Consider the following 12,988-nt stretch of genomic DNA (forward strand, 5'->3'; position numbering starts at 1 on the left):
TAAATACTGTAGCAATTACTCAAGCAACTGGATATGATTTTGAAAATGTTTACCTCATTTGCATACCAAATCATAGTTAGGATATAAGTTCTTAGCCTGGTATCCAGCCGTATTCATGATAGCCCCCGAGTCTCTTCTGTCTTCTCCAAAAATACGTCTTTGCGGAGAGGACAGAATTCAAGGGACTCGAGAGCTATCATGAGTACGGCTGGATTCCAGGCTAACAAGTTCTCCACTCTTCAGTGTCACTGACGAAGATAACGGATGTTGTCTAAAACGTCTAATTGTATCTAATAAATATCTAGTTGCTTGAACGCTTTAGTTTGCTATTTGGCGTATCTTATTGTCTGGATGTCTAACCTTCATCGACTTATCTGAAAAAGCTTTCGCAACTTTATTTTCTTCCTTATTTTTATTTCTATCATAACAAAACCATAGAGAGCCATCTGAGTGCGTAGCGTTTCAACATGTACACGTGCGTAACGGTGAGGTCTGGAACACAATTTAACTCTCTAAGTAAGACTAATTAGCGGTCATAATGTCCCCATCAACCTGTGAAAGCAAACTTTATTTCAAACAATTGAGGAACCACAAAGCAAGACTAAGTGATCAACCACAATGTAAAACAAGACAACAACCACGCCAACGTAATCAATACTGTACAAACAGTAGACAAAGGCTGTTTACAATGTGCTCCGATCCGCTGGGGAATATTGTAGGATAGTGAATCAAGGAATAGGTGCAGTACAATGATAAACTTTCTTCCAACACAGATGGAATGCTCGGATAAATTTTCAACGACCACTGCTGCCTACTAGTACTTCATGATCAGGATCCTGATGACTAATCACTTCAGAACGTAAACTCGTGAAAAAGGACACAGTGTGTCTACCTTAGTGTTGGAAGAAAGTTTAGCATTGTCCATGTAGGCTATATTTACTACCAACACAGATGAGCAATGCTAGGCTTTCTTCCAACACAAAGGAATACATGGCTAAAATTTTCAACGACCACTGCCGCCTACTTCACTGATGACCAATGACTTCAGAATATAACTCGTGAAAAAGGACACAGTGTGTCTACCTTAGTGTTGGAAGAAAGTTTAGCATGTCCATGTAGGCTATATTTACTACCAACACACATGAGCTTCCATGATAAGGAATAGATGTGTTGATGTCGAGTTGGGCCGTCTCCCAGATTTCAGATCAATTCTTGGCACATTGGCGCACCACAGCCGCGCGTGTGCTCATTAATATGTTACAGACAAACTAATCATTAGACAATAGATTAGTCTAGAGGCCTGGGCGTCACACCGCCGTCAGGGGAGGGAAGTCATGTCAGATATTGTACTCTACAAGCAGAAGTTAGGCTCCGGCTGTTTCAAAGTCGACGTTTTTTAGTCGTATACATCGGGCTTTCTATTTTGTATTGTATGTTGTATTGTCAAAACGTAACCTCTGCCGGGACACAATGTTTTGACAATAGATCTATACACTGAGATATTAGTGGTGCGTACCTAAAATCATATTCAGATTCAGGTCCGGATTCAGGTCCAGCAGTTCAGGTTCAGGTCCGGACTTTAAGGATATTATGTGCACTAGAATTTTTTTGTTGAGGGGGAGGGGGATGGTGCTTATAAAATTGCATGTTAGCATGAATTGACATGCAATGTGAAAAATAAATGTAAATTATATTCAGCCATTGTAAACACTAAATGTTTTTTGTCTTTTTCCAGTGGAAATTTCACTGTCTTATTATGGAAGGTTTTAGGTGGTTTAGGACAAAAATGGAAATATAAGTGACAGATTGCTTTTTGCAAGTCCGGACTTGGCTCCGGACATTTAGTTGTTTTTTTTTACTTGGACCTAAACATTTTTAGGTCCAATTCCAAGTCCAGGCTTTAGGTACGCACCACTGCAAGATACAATGCAAAATCGAAAGCCCGATAAAAACGACTAAAACGTCAAAAAACAGCCGGAGCCTAACCTCCGCTTGGAGAGTAAGAATATTGGTCAGAGGACAGACCCCTGGACAGAGCATCAGCTAAACCCTAACGTTATAACATTACGCTACAGTGACACAGCGTTACTTTCTCTTCAAAACTTTGTAATATCCGCAAAATGTTTTTAAAAGATAGTCTAAAATGATATTTATTTCTCCAGTGGGATTTTATCAAAACCTTGCTGTATGCAAAGTCTGTAAACGATTTTCTATTATACTAGTACTACTAGTGGAAGTCTCTTGCGAACAGTCTTACCGCCCCTACGGCTTCCTGAGCTACGGGACTGATGGATGGATGGACTAGTACAGGACCTGCCTTGGACAGAGCTTACCGCTTACCGCTTACCGCAGAAAGGTGCTAATCCTAGCAATTTGGCCTTGTACTGCAGCTCACGTTCAAATGGGACCAAGTGACAATGAGTGAAGTTGTGTCCAGCTTTTTTTTAAATAACAAAACCTCTATCTACTGCAAATGTGAAGTTGTTCTATCAGTAGTTGTAAAGAATGTAACGTTATATACTTCTTAGATACGAAATTTGTGTCCATCTTTGGCGTGGAATAACTAGGTTTCGATTTCATTTTACCCCCCCCCCCTTTTTGCCTGGTGGTACAGCCCAACATGGCGGCTTGCGGTCGGACCTGTCCTGTTTTCGTGCTGATTTTGACCGTTTTCTGCGTTTTCCTAGGAGTTCAGGGCGAGAGAAGTCTGCAGTTCGTCAGCCTGGTAAGTTTTGCACGATCTTACGAAGAATTTTTGCACAGTTTTGGCGGTAACGTACTAGGATTGCTACAAACAAGTACCACGCCGAGTTACTCAGCGTCTTCTGACGTTGTGATAACTGATATACTTTGTTATACAGGAAAATATCATGTTTACGTCATGAAACGTGGCTTAAGTTGTACTTCTCAGCTGCACCATGTCTTTTCTTCCACTCGGATACCGAAGAACTGACTCTGTGGGTTGACTGCTTCAATATCGAAGTTATACTTATAGAACCCAAAGTTGCAAACATCATTTTCCGGATGAGCTATGCTATTATGATATTTTTATATGATAGGTATGGAGCTTGGACTAATGAGATTCTATCAAACCCTCCTCCAACTCCATCGACTGCGTTTTCTGCTCTGCTCTTGACAAGTTTGATAGATCAGGAAACTTTTTTTCTAGTAATGACTCTCTAAATTTTTGATAAGATCAATGTGACATCATATTTTCATGGCAAGAAAAGTGACTGATAATGATACTGCTGAGACCTGGCCATGACTTCTGACCTCTGCCATGTTTGTTTACAGGTGTATCGCCATGGAGACCGGTCGCCAGTTTTAGCCTTTCCCAACGACAAAAACACGGAGGACACCTGGCCACAGGGCTTCGGACAACTCTCACAGGTGCGCTTTTTTAGCCTGGTATCCAGCTCCCAAGTCTATTCTGTCCTTTCTGCAAATACCTTTGATACCATCCTCGGAAACGCCTGTAGCTCCCGATCTTCACACTTGCAGAGTGTACTTCTTGCTGTCCCACAGTTCACAACTTTGGGAAATACCATGTGTTTAATACAACTTACGCTTTTTGCCTGTTTCTTTGTGTATTTTTTCATCATCTCAATTTCATACATGACCTTGACTTGTGACCTCTGCTCTGCCTCACCTTGACCCCTATGACATATGACCTTTACAGGAGGGGATGCGTCAGCACCATAATTTGGGGACGTTCCTGAGAAACAGATACGTCACACCAGGTTTCCTCAACGCCTCCTACAGCCGATATCAGGTAGGCATGCACTGCAAGGTTAAACGGCCAATCACAGATTAGGAAAGCTGCTTACTAATCTGAGTAGCCAATCAGATCCTGTGGTTCAGGGACCAATCACAGCTCAGAAAGGCTTCTCAATAACCAATGGATCATAATTTGCCATCAACATCTGCTTGGAGAGTATTCGTATCAAAAAGTCTGGTTTATTTAGTTATTCAAAACAACACAAAAGCAGACATGCATGCAGACCAACCTAGTTCTTACCCCCAGCGTTCTCTCCACCACAAACGATCACACATTTAGCTAGCCTCTGAGGCATCGCCAATAAGAGTTAACAACCAATCACAGGCTAGGAAAGCTTGTCGGCAGCCAATCAGGGCTTGTAGTACTAGTAGGAGGACCAATCACAGTTTAGAAAAGTTTGTTGTTAGCAAATCAGGGCCATACAGACTAACTAACAGTGTCTCCCCTTACTGAATGCAGCTGTTACCCCCAGTATTCTCCCTCCCCACAGATCCAGGTATGGAGCACAGACGTAGACATGAATGCAGCTGTTACCCCCAGTGTTCTCCCTCCCCACAGATCCAGGTTTGGAGCACAGACGTAGACATGAATGTGGCTGTTACCCCCAGTGTTCTCCCTCCCCCACAGATCCAGGTTTGGAGCACAGACGTAGACATGAATGCAGCTGTTACACCCAGTGTTCTCCCTCCCCCACAGATCCAGGTTTGGAGCACAGACGTAGACATGAATGTGGCTGTTACCCCCAGTGTTCTCCCTCCCCCACAGATCCAGGTTTGGAGCACAGACGTAGACATGAATGCAGCTGTTACCCCCAGTGTTCTCCCTCCCCACAGATCCAGGTGTGGAGTACAGACGTAGACATGAATGTGGCTGTTACCCCCAGTGTTCTCCCCCCCCACAGATCCAGGTTTGGAGCACAGACGTAGACCGGACTCTGATGAGTGCCCAGGCTGATCTGTCTGGTTTGTACCCTCCCTCTGGAGACCAGGTCTGGAACCCCGACATCGCCTGGCAACCGATCCCTGTACACACCAGGCCTGTAGGGGAGGATGTGGTGAGGCACTTTGTTTGTTTGTTTGTGATCACCTAGCAACCGATTCCTGTCCGCACCAGGCCTGTACAGGAGGACGTGGTGAGGCACTTTGTTTGTTTGTGATCCCATGGCAACCGATCCCTGTACACACCAGGCCTGTACTGGAGGATGTGGTGAGGCAACGTTGTTTGTTTGTTTGTTTGTGATTGCCCGGCAACCCATCCCAGTCCACACCAGGCCTGTACAGGAGGATGTGGCAAGACACTTTGTTTGTTTGTTTGTTTGTTTGTGATCCCCTGGCAACCCATCCTGGTGCACATCAGCCCTGTACTGGAAGATGTGGTGAGGCACTTTGTTTGTTTGTTTGTTTATGACCCTTGGTATCCCATCCCGGTGCACACCAGGCCTGTACAGGAGGATGTGGTGAGGCACCTTGTTTGTTTGTTTGTTTTCTTTAAATTTACCTCTATAGGTAACTTAGTAACCAGCTGTATACGGAGTGAAATATTATTGGGGGATGTCTGAGTGTCTGTGTTTCCAGCAATTCTCTGCACACACAATGCAACATATACTGTACATGCCCGCACAGTGCTGCTATGTTTGCCTGTGGTTACTAAGCAGGATGGGTAAGGGTGTGAAGTCTGCCGTGCCTTGCTGCAGTAGTGTCTAGTTCATACATACATTTGTAATTGTTTGCTGTAATTTCCTCTCCCCAGTTGTTGCGCCCAATGGACGTCCCGTGTCCAAAGTACTCCAAACTCACAGAGGAGTTCAAACTGACGGATCCGGAGCTGAAGAAACTGGAGGAAGACAACAAGGTCAGATTTTTGTCTCAGCTGTTTTTGTATCAGTGGTGTTCAAGGACTGCTAAACCGAAGACGCCTAACGGCTTAAGTCTTTTGGCCGAACGGTTTGCACGTTCGATTTGTGATGACCCGGGTTCGATCCCAGGTATTGGCCTGTTGTTTCTTTCTGTTCTTACTCGCCCCTCTGAATTCTTACATTTTGTTCCCTCTAAAGAATGTTTAATCTTTTGAGTTTGATGAAGTGTTGTGGAATGTTGAAGAATAAACAAACAAACAACCATGTACCAACAGAGATAAACTTGCATGCAAATACGAGTTAATTGTTCTCAATTTAATTTGATGAAGCACAAGTATGCTGTCAGACCTGTATAGCTATAAGTAACCCAGCTCTACATAAGGACTTTTTGGTGGTGCCTTACATAATTTTCCCCATTGACACAAGCATTAACAGGGCTCGAAATAGTGGTTAGTGCAGGTAAAATTGGAGCTGTGCAGGTATTTGTGATATCTACCTGTACCTTACCTGCACTGGTTCATGTACTGGGTATATGCAGGTTAGTGCAGGTAAAATTGGAGCTGTGCAGGTATTTCTGGTGTCTACCTGCACCTAACCTGCACTGGTCCATGTACTGGGTATATACAGGTTAGTGCAGGTAAAATTGGAGCTGTGCAGGTATTTCTGGTGTCTACCTGCACCTTACCTGCACTGGTCCATGTACTGGGTATATACAGGTTAGTGCAGGTAAAATTGGAGTTGTGTAGGTATTTCTGGTGTCTACCTGCACCTAACCTGCACTGGTCCATGTACTGGGTATATGCAGGGTAGTGCAGGTAAAATTGGAGCTGTGCAGGTATTTCTGGTGTCTACCTGCACGTTACCTGCACTGGTTCATGTACTGGGTATATACAGGTTAGTGCAGGTAAAATTGGAGCTGTGTAGGTATTTCTGTTGTCTACCTGCACCTAACCTGCACTGGTCCATGTACTGGGTATATGCAGGGTAGTGCAGGTAAAATTGGAGCTGTGCAGGTATTTCTGGTGTCTACCTGCACCTTACCTGCACTGGTTCATGTACTGGGTATATACAGGTTAGTGCAGGTGAAATTGGAGTTGTGTAGGTATTTCTGTTGTCTACCTGCACCTAACCTGCACTGGTCCATGTACTGGGTTTTATACATATCCTATGATGTAGGTGTATATGGATTGTTATTGGCTGCATTGACTGTTACCATCTATGTTCAAGTATAAAAGAAAAAAATATAGCAATGGTTCCTAAACAATTTAGTACAATCCAAACTTCCTAAATTTAGAGTGGTGCAGGTAAATTTTGTCTGGTGTTACTTGCACCAGTGCAGGTATGCAGAAAAAAGTATTTCGAGTCCTGATTAAGAATCCTGTCTATAATGAGTACCTAGCTTCGGCTAGGGCCGTCCCTCGGACAGGACGTTAAATGGAGGTCCCGTGTCTGGGGAGAGCCATACCCCAGGCACGTTAAAGAACGACGATGGTGCGGTGTGAGTGGTCCAAAACCTACAGTACTTTGGCCGCACCTGGGGCAATTACTGTCGTATTGAGGTAACCTGAGTGGTGCCGAATGGCAGCTCGCTCCAGACACTTGCGACAGTCATATTGAGGTCGCCTGAGTGGCGTCGAATGGCAGCTCGCTCCAGACCCTTGCGATTTAGCCCCGCCCATTGTAAGCTCCTCGCAATTCAGCCCCTGGCTGCAAAGAGTGAGTAGTCGGCCCACCCAATAATAATAATAATAATAATAATATAGTGACCACCTGTCCACATAGACCAGATTTCATCGGTTCCCTGAGTGGTCCTATTGGGCAGTAGGGCTGTGTGCCTAAATACCCGTACCTGTACCGTACCTTAAAAATTGTTTAGGTACAGGTCCGGACCTAAACATCTGTGTACCTGTACCTGAACTAACTAAAGCACTATTGAACACCACTTTTTGAGACTAAAGATAAGTAAATTCCAAATCAAAGATGACAATTGTGCAGTTGAAAATTAATAAAACTTTATTTTGAGGTACAAATATCTAAATCCTCATACAAAGATGACAATTTCTCATTAAAAAAGACAGTCTGCTACCTTTATAACTGATAGAGCAGATAATTGATTAAAATTGTTCAGGTACAGGTGCAGGTCCGGACCTGTACGTAAACCAGAATACCTGTACCTGTACCTACAATTTCTTTAGGTACACAGCTCTATAAGGCAGGTTTGATTGTGTCATCATGTATTTGCTGGTGTGACCCTCTTCTTCCCTCGTCCTTGGCAGGTACCTGTTGTCATGATTGACAGGTGTCAAGAACTTTGATTGACAGGTGTCCAGAGATGTGATTGACAGGTGCTAGCAGATATGATTGATCTCCTCAGGAGTTTCTGGAGAAGCTGTTTGAGCAGGCTGGCTGGCAGCAGGCAGAGCTGGAGAAGGTGGGCCGGCTCAGGACGGCTGACGTCACGCTCGACGCTTTACTTGCCGAGGTGAGGTCCGCACAGATTGCTGCTTGACCTTCAGGTCGCTGCTTGACCTTCTCTGTCTTTCCTTCTGCGCAGATGCTGCTTGAGAACCTGACACGCTGGGCAGGTTGGGACACGCCGCAGCACGTCATGGATGTCTGGCAAACTGCTGACCCCCTGCACTGTGAGGTAACAACCAATCACGGCTGGGAAAAGCCCGTCACTGTCCAATCAGGGCTTAGATAAGCTTGTTGTTAGCCAATCGGGACTTGTATTAGAAGGACCAATCATGGCTTGGAAAAGCCTGTCACTATCCAATCAGGGCTTAGAGATACTTGTTGGTATGGTAGCCAATCAGGACTTGTGTTAGAAGGACCAATCGTGGCTTAGATAAGCTTGTTGTTAGCCAATCGGGACTTGTGTTAGAAGGACCAATTATGGATTAGATAAGCTTGTTGTTAGCCAATCAGGACTTGCGTTATAGACCAATTATGGATGTTGGTAGACAATCTGATTGATCTGTCTTTTAAGCCAATCAAAATTGAGTAGTCAGAGATGTTCAGGGCAGCCAGCCTGGCCAATCAGAGATGTTCAGGGCAGCCAGCCTGGCCAATCAGAGATGTTCAGGGCAGCCAGCCTGGCCAATCAGAGATGTTCAGGGCAGCCAGCCTGGCCAATCAGAGATGTTCAGGGCAGCCAGCCTGGCCAATCAGAGATGTTCAGGGCAGCCAGCCTGGCCAATCAGAGATGTTCAGGGCAGCCAGCCTGGCCAATCAGAGATGTTCAGGGCAGCCAGCCTGGCCAATCAGAGATGTTCAGGGCAGCCAGCCTGGCCAATCAGAGATGTTCAGGGCAGCCAGCCTGGCCAATCAGAGATGTTCAGGGCAGCCAGCCTGGCCAATCAGAGATGTTCAGGGCAGCCAGCCAGGCCAATCAGAATGTTGCAGTCATGGTCTGCTGCTTTCCATCTTGCTTGCTTCTGCTGTTTGGGGGAAAACATTTTTTGGTCATTTTGCAAAACGCTGCTAACTGTGTCTACTTGTGCTGTGTGTGTTATAGTGATTGGTAAATATTGGTAAAGTTAGTCTTCATTAATACACTGGGAAAATGTAATGACACTTTGCATTCACCTGTTATGATACATCACTGCAAAGTAGTGTCAAAATGTCTGTAAAAATAATGATAGAAAATACCATGATGTTCATTTATTCTCTAAATGTTTAACTTAGTCTATTTGATTTAACATGCAAAGCTTGACTCACTGTATTGCTTTACATACGAGTCAAATCAGTCTCCGACTCTTTCCAGCTGAGTTGTTTATTTGTTTGTTTGTTTACCAGAAAGCCCACAACAGGACACTGCCCGCCTGGGGGACCCCCGAGGTGTACGCGAGGTTACAGAAGCTCTCGACCTTCGGGATGTTCGCTCTGTTCAGCGGGAAGGAGCGCAGCCGACTGACCGGAGGTACGGCAGGGTTACTGTAAATCTGGGAATGTTTGTGTTGTTGTTGTTGTTTTCCCAGGGAGCTTGTCGCTGAAAAATCATGACACTGCAAATATTGATTTACGCAATTGCATAACTACTGGACTACTATTTCAACCAAAACTAAAGACACCTCAAAAAACAAATAAAAAATTTTGTGAGAATAGATGAATTTAAATCAGATTGTTCATCATGTTCTTTAGTTCTTTATTGAACTTAATTAGGGAATACAATACAGGTGATATATCCCTAGCATTGCACAGTTGTAGAATGTGCAATGTATTATGGACACTTGGAGAAAAAGAAGGAAATAAGCGGTGGAGAAAACCGAGGGTAATTTTCTTGAAGTGTAAGGAAAAATAATATGGACGAGATTTTCTATTGCTTATTTACAAGTTAATGACTAACACATCTGCTGTTTTGTAGGAACCCTATTGGGAGCGATGGTTCACAACATGACTCAGGCGAAGGACGGGACGCTGCCGGACAGCAGACTACGGCTCATCATGTACTCTGCTGTGAGTTACTACATATTGTTATCCTGAAGTAAAGCTGAATTGTGATTTCCAACACAAAAGTTGGACCTAACACTGTCTTTTGACCTAGTTTTTGTCATGAATGAGCAATCTACTGTTTCTGTGACATCCGTCTCTGAGGGATGATTGAAAGGCCCTGATGTAGATGGCTTCTCTTTGGTTTACTTAATATTGCTGTGTAAGTTCCTCACAATTCAGCCGCTGGCTGCCAAGAGGGAGTAGTCAGCCCTCCCAATAACAATAACAACTTAGGATAGATATAGGTGAGTTTGTGATGATATAAAAGGAAATATGTAACACTATATATTAACATGGGAATTTCGCCCTCTGCCCCCAGCACGACACCACGCTGGCCGGTCTGCACTCCGCCATGGGGACCGTTAACGACCTTCAGCCGCCCTACGCCTCCTGCATCATGGTGGAGCTGTACAGGGAGGATTCTGGGTAGGTATCCCATCATCCTCTGGTGTTATGGTGGAGCTGTACAGGGATATCCCATCATCCTCTGGTGTCATGCAGAAGTAGTGCAGCTCTCTTGATCACAAAACAGTAAAATTTGTATCAGAAGATTGAAGTCCTCAACATGCATTAACGCTCTCTGGGGGTCACCAGAGCTAACTGAAGATAAAACATCCTGAAGAGAGATTGATATATTGATTACCCCCTGTAGAGATCACACAGTGGAGGTGTGGTACAGAAACGACAGCTCGGTCCCCCCGTACCAGCTGACCGTGCCCGGTTGCCCTGACCCCTGCACGTACCAGCAGTTCCTGAACGCCACGAAAGACGCCATTCCCGCCGACCGGCCGAAGGAGTGTCAGCTAGGCATCACCGACATCTGGACCATACGTGAGTCATAGTCATTGCTGTAAATAGTTCATACAACACGAAGTACTGTAAATGCATTTAAGTTCGTGGGGATTTAATTCGCGGTACCCGGAAAAAGGACTTTTCGCAGTGGTTTTAATTTCGCGGTAGCACCATGCACTGTAGTACTTTAATGCCCTGGAAAAATGTTCGGGGCGGTTTTAAATTCGCGGTGAAATGGCCACCGCAAAAACCACGAACATAAATCCACAGCGAACATTTCTGCATTTACAGTATCCCGATATTCCTTGCCTAAGACACTTTGAGTTAGCTTTGGTACTTAAATTTAGATGATATTCGAGGGAGTTTTGCTGTAAACATTTCATTTCTATGGCAACACTGAACCCTCCGTTACTTCTTGCTTGATAGTTAGGTGTACTTGTATTGAATTGTTCTGCCAGCTGATTCTAGTGACGCTGAAGAAGAGTGATGGATGTCACTCAAAATGTCTGGAAGTAAATATCCATCTTAATCCAGTTGTAGAGATTGAATTGTATTTGAATATTGTTTACCTGGATGTCTAACCTTCATAAACATATCCTTGCCTGCACTTTGAGCTTGATACCTAATTCAGATGATATTCAAGGGATTTTTGCTATAAACAGTTCATTTCCATGGCAACACTGAATATCCCTATATTCCTTGCCTGAGGTATATTCAAGGGATTTATTGTGTCATTTAATGTGTCATTTCCATGGCAACCCTGACCCTCCCGATGCTCCCTGCCCCACAGAGGTGACCGCGGGGGTTGCGGCCGGAGCGTTCATCGTCCTGTTGATTGGGGCGGTTGTGCTGTTTAGCTGTGTGCGCCGGTACAGGCAGCGCAACCAGGGGAATTATTGTATAAACATGTCTTTACCATGGCAACACTGAATATCCTGATGTTTATTTCCCTGCAGAGGTGATAGCGGGGGTGGCGGCCGGTGCGTTCATCGTCCTGTTGATCGGAATCGTGGTGCTGGTTGGCTGTGTGCAGTGGTACAGGCAGCGCAACCAGGGGAATTATTGTGTAAATGTGTCTTTACCATGGCAACACTGAATATCCTGATATTTATTGCCCCACAGAGGTAATCGCGGGGGTGGCGACCGGATCGTTCATCGTCCTGTTGATCGGGGCGGTTGTGCTGTTTAGCTGCGTACGCCGGTATAGGCGGCGCGACCAAGGGAATTATTGTGTAAATGTGTCTTTACCATGGCAACACTGAATATCCTGATGTTTATTGCCCCACAGAGGTGATCGCGGGGGTGGCGGCTGGAGCGTTCATCGTCCTGTTGATCGGAATCGTAGTGCTGGTTGGCTGTGTGCGCCGGTACAGGCGGTGCGACCAGTGGAATCATTGTTTAAATGTGCCTTTACCATGGCAACACTGAACATCCTGATGTTTATTGCCCCGCAGAGGTGATAGTGGGGGTTGCAGCCGGAGCTTTCATTGTCCTGTTGATTGGGGCGGTGGTGCTGGTAAGCTACGTGCGCCGGTACAGGCGGCGGGACCAATGGAATTATTGTGTAAATGTGTCGTTACCATGGCAACACTGAATATCCTGATGTTTATTTCCTTACAGAGGTGATAGCAGGGGTTGCAGCCGGAGCATTCATCGTCCTGTTGATCGGAATCGTGGTGCTGGTTGGCTGTGTGCGCCGGTACAGGCGGCGCGACCAGTACCTACGAGACTGGGGCTCCAGCGAAACCATCTGACTCATGGACATTGACAGGGAAGACCTTGAGGACGTCTTGTTTGAGGCTAGACCTGCCGAAACAGAAACAGACGGGACCGAGGATGTCAGGGTTTGATGCTAACATCTAATCATTGTAGAGAATTCTCCCATTGTCACAAGCATTAACCTGTCTATAGTGACCGAGGATGTCAGGGTTTGAGGCTAACCTATAACTTCTACTGTAAGAACCATCCTATAATCAGTGTGGCCCTTTTTAGATAATTTTTTCATTGTCACAAGCATGAAGAACAACTTTATAGTAACCACCCTGGAGTGTCCTGTTTGAGGCTAAACC

At 45.1% G+C, this 12,988-nt stretch overlaps 1 protein-coding gene across 1 annotated transcript; it reads left to right on the top strand.

The window, feature by feature from the left end:
- The first annotated feature begins 2,599 nt into the window (after positions 1-2,599).
- Positions 2,600-12,778, top strand: LOC118407554 (prostatic acid phosphatase-like). The gene is made up of 14 exons (XM_035808032.1): positions 2,600-2,725; positions 3,295-3,390; positions 3,680-3,772; positions 4,612-4,626; positions 4,659-4,844; positions 5,528-5,629; positions 8,008-8,115; positions 8,188-8,280; positions 8,641-8,968; positions 9,400-9,555; positions 10,000-10,091; positions 10,447-10,553; positions 10,780-10,958; positions 12,540-12,778. The coding sequence occupies exons 1-14, from the start codon at positions 2,621-2,623 to the stop codon at positions 12,671-12,673; spliced, it is 1,794 nt and encodes a 597-aa protein (XP_035663925.1). The 5' UTR covers positions 2,600-2,620; the 3' UTR covers positions 12,674-12,778.
- The last annotated feature ends 210 nt before the right edge of the window (positions 12,779-12,988 follow it).

The sequence above is a fragment of the Branchiostoma floridae genome, unplaced genomic scaffold (assembly GCF_000003815.2).
Source record: "Branchiostoma floridae strain S238N-H82 unplaced genomic scaffold, Bfl_VNyyK Sc7u5tJ_1421, whole genome shotgun sequence".
In the NCBI taxonomy this organism is placed as follows: Eukaryota; Metazoa; Chordata; class Leptocardii; order Amphioxiformes; family Branchiostomatidae; genus Branchiostoma; species Branchiostoma floridae.

What these genes read in the sequence shown, in the direction of transcription:
- LOC118407554 (XM_035808032.1), top strand. Translation starts at nt 2,621, where the DNA reads ATGGCGGCTTGCGGTCGGACCTGTCCTGTTTTCGTGCTGATTTTGACC. An exon ending in GCTTCGGACAACTCTCACAG is followed by an intron (nt 3,391 to 3,679) that starts GTGCGCTTTTTT and finishes TGACCTTTACAG; the next exon opens with GAGGGGATGCGTCAGCACCA. An exon ending in GCGCAGCCGACTGACCGGAG is followed by an intron (nt 9,556 to 9,999) that starts GTACGGCAGGGT and finishes GCTGTTTTGTAG; the next exon opens with GAACCCTATTGGGAGCGATG.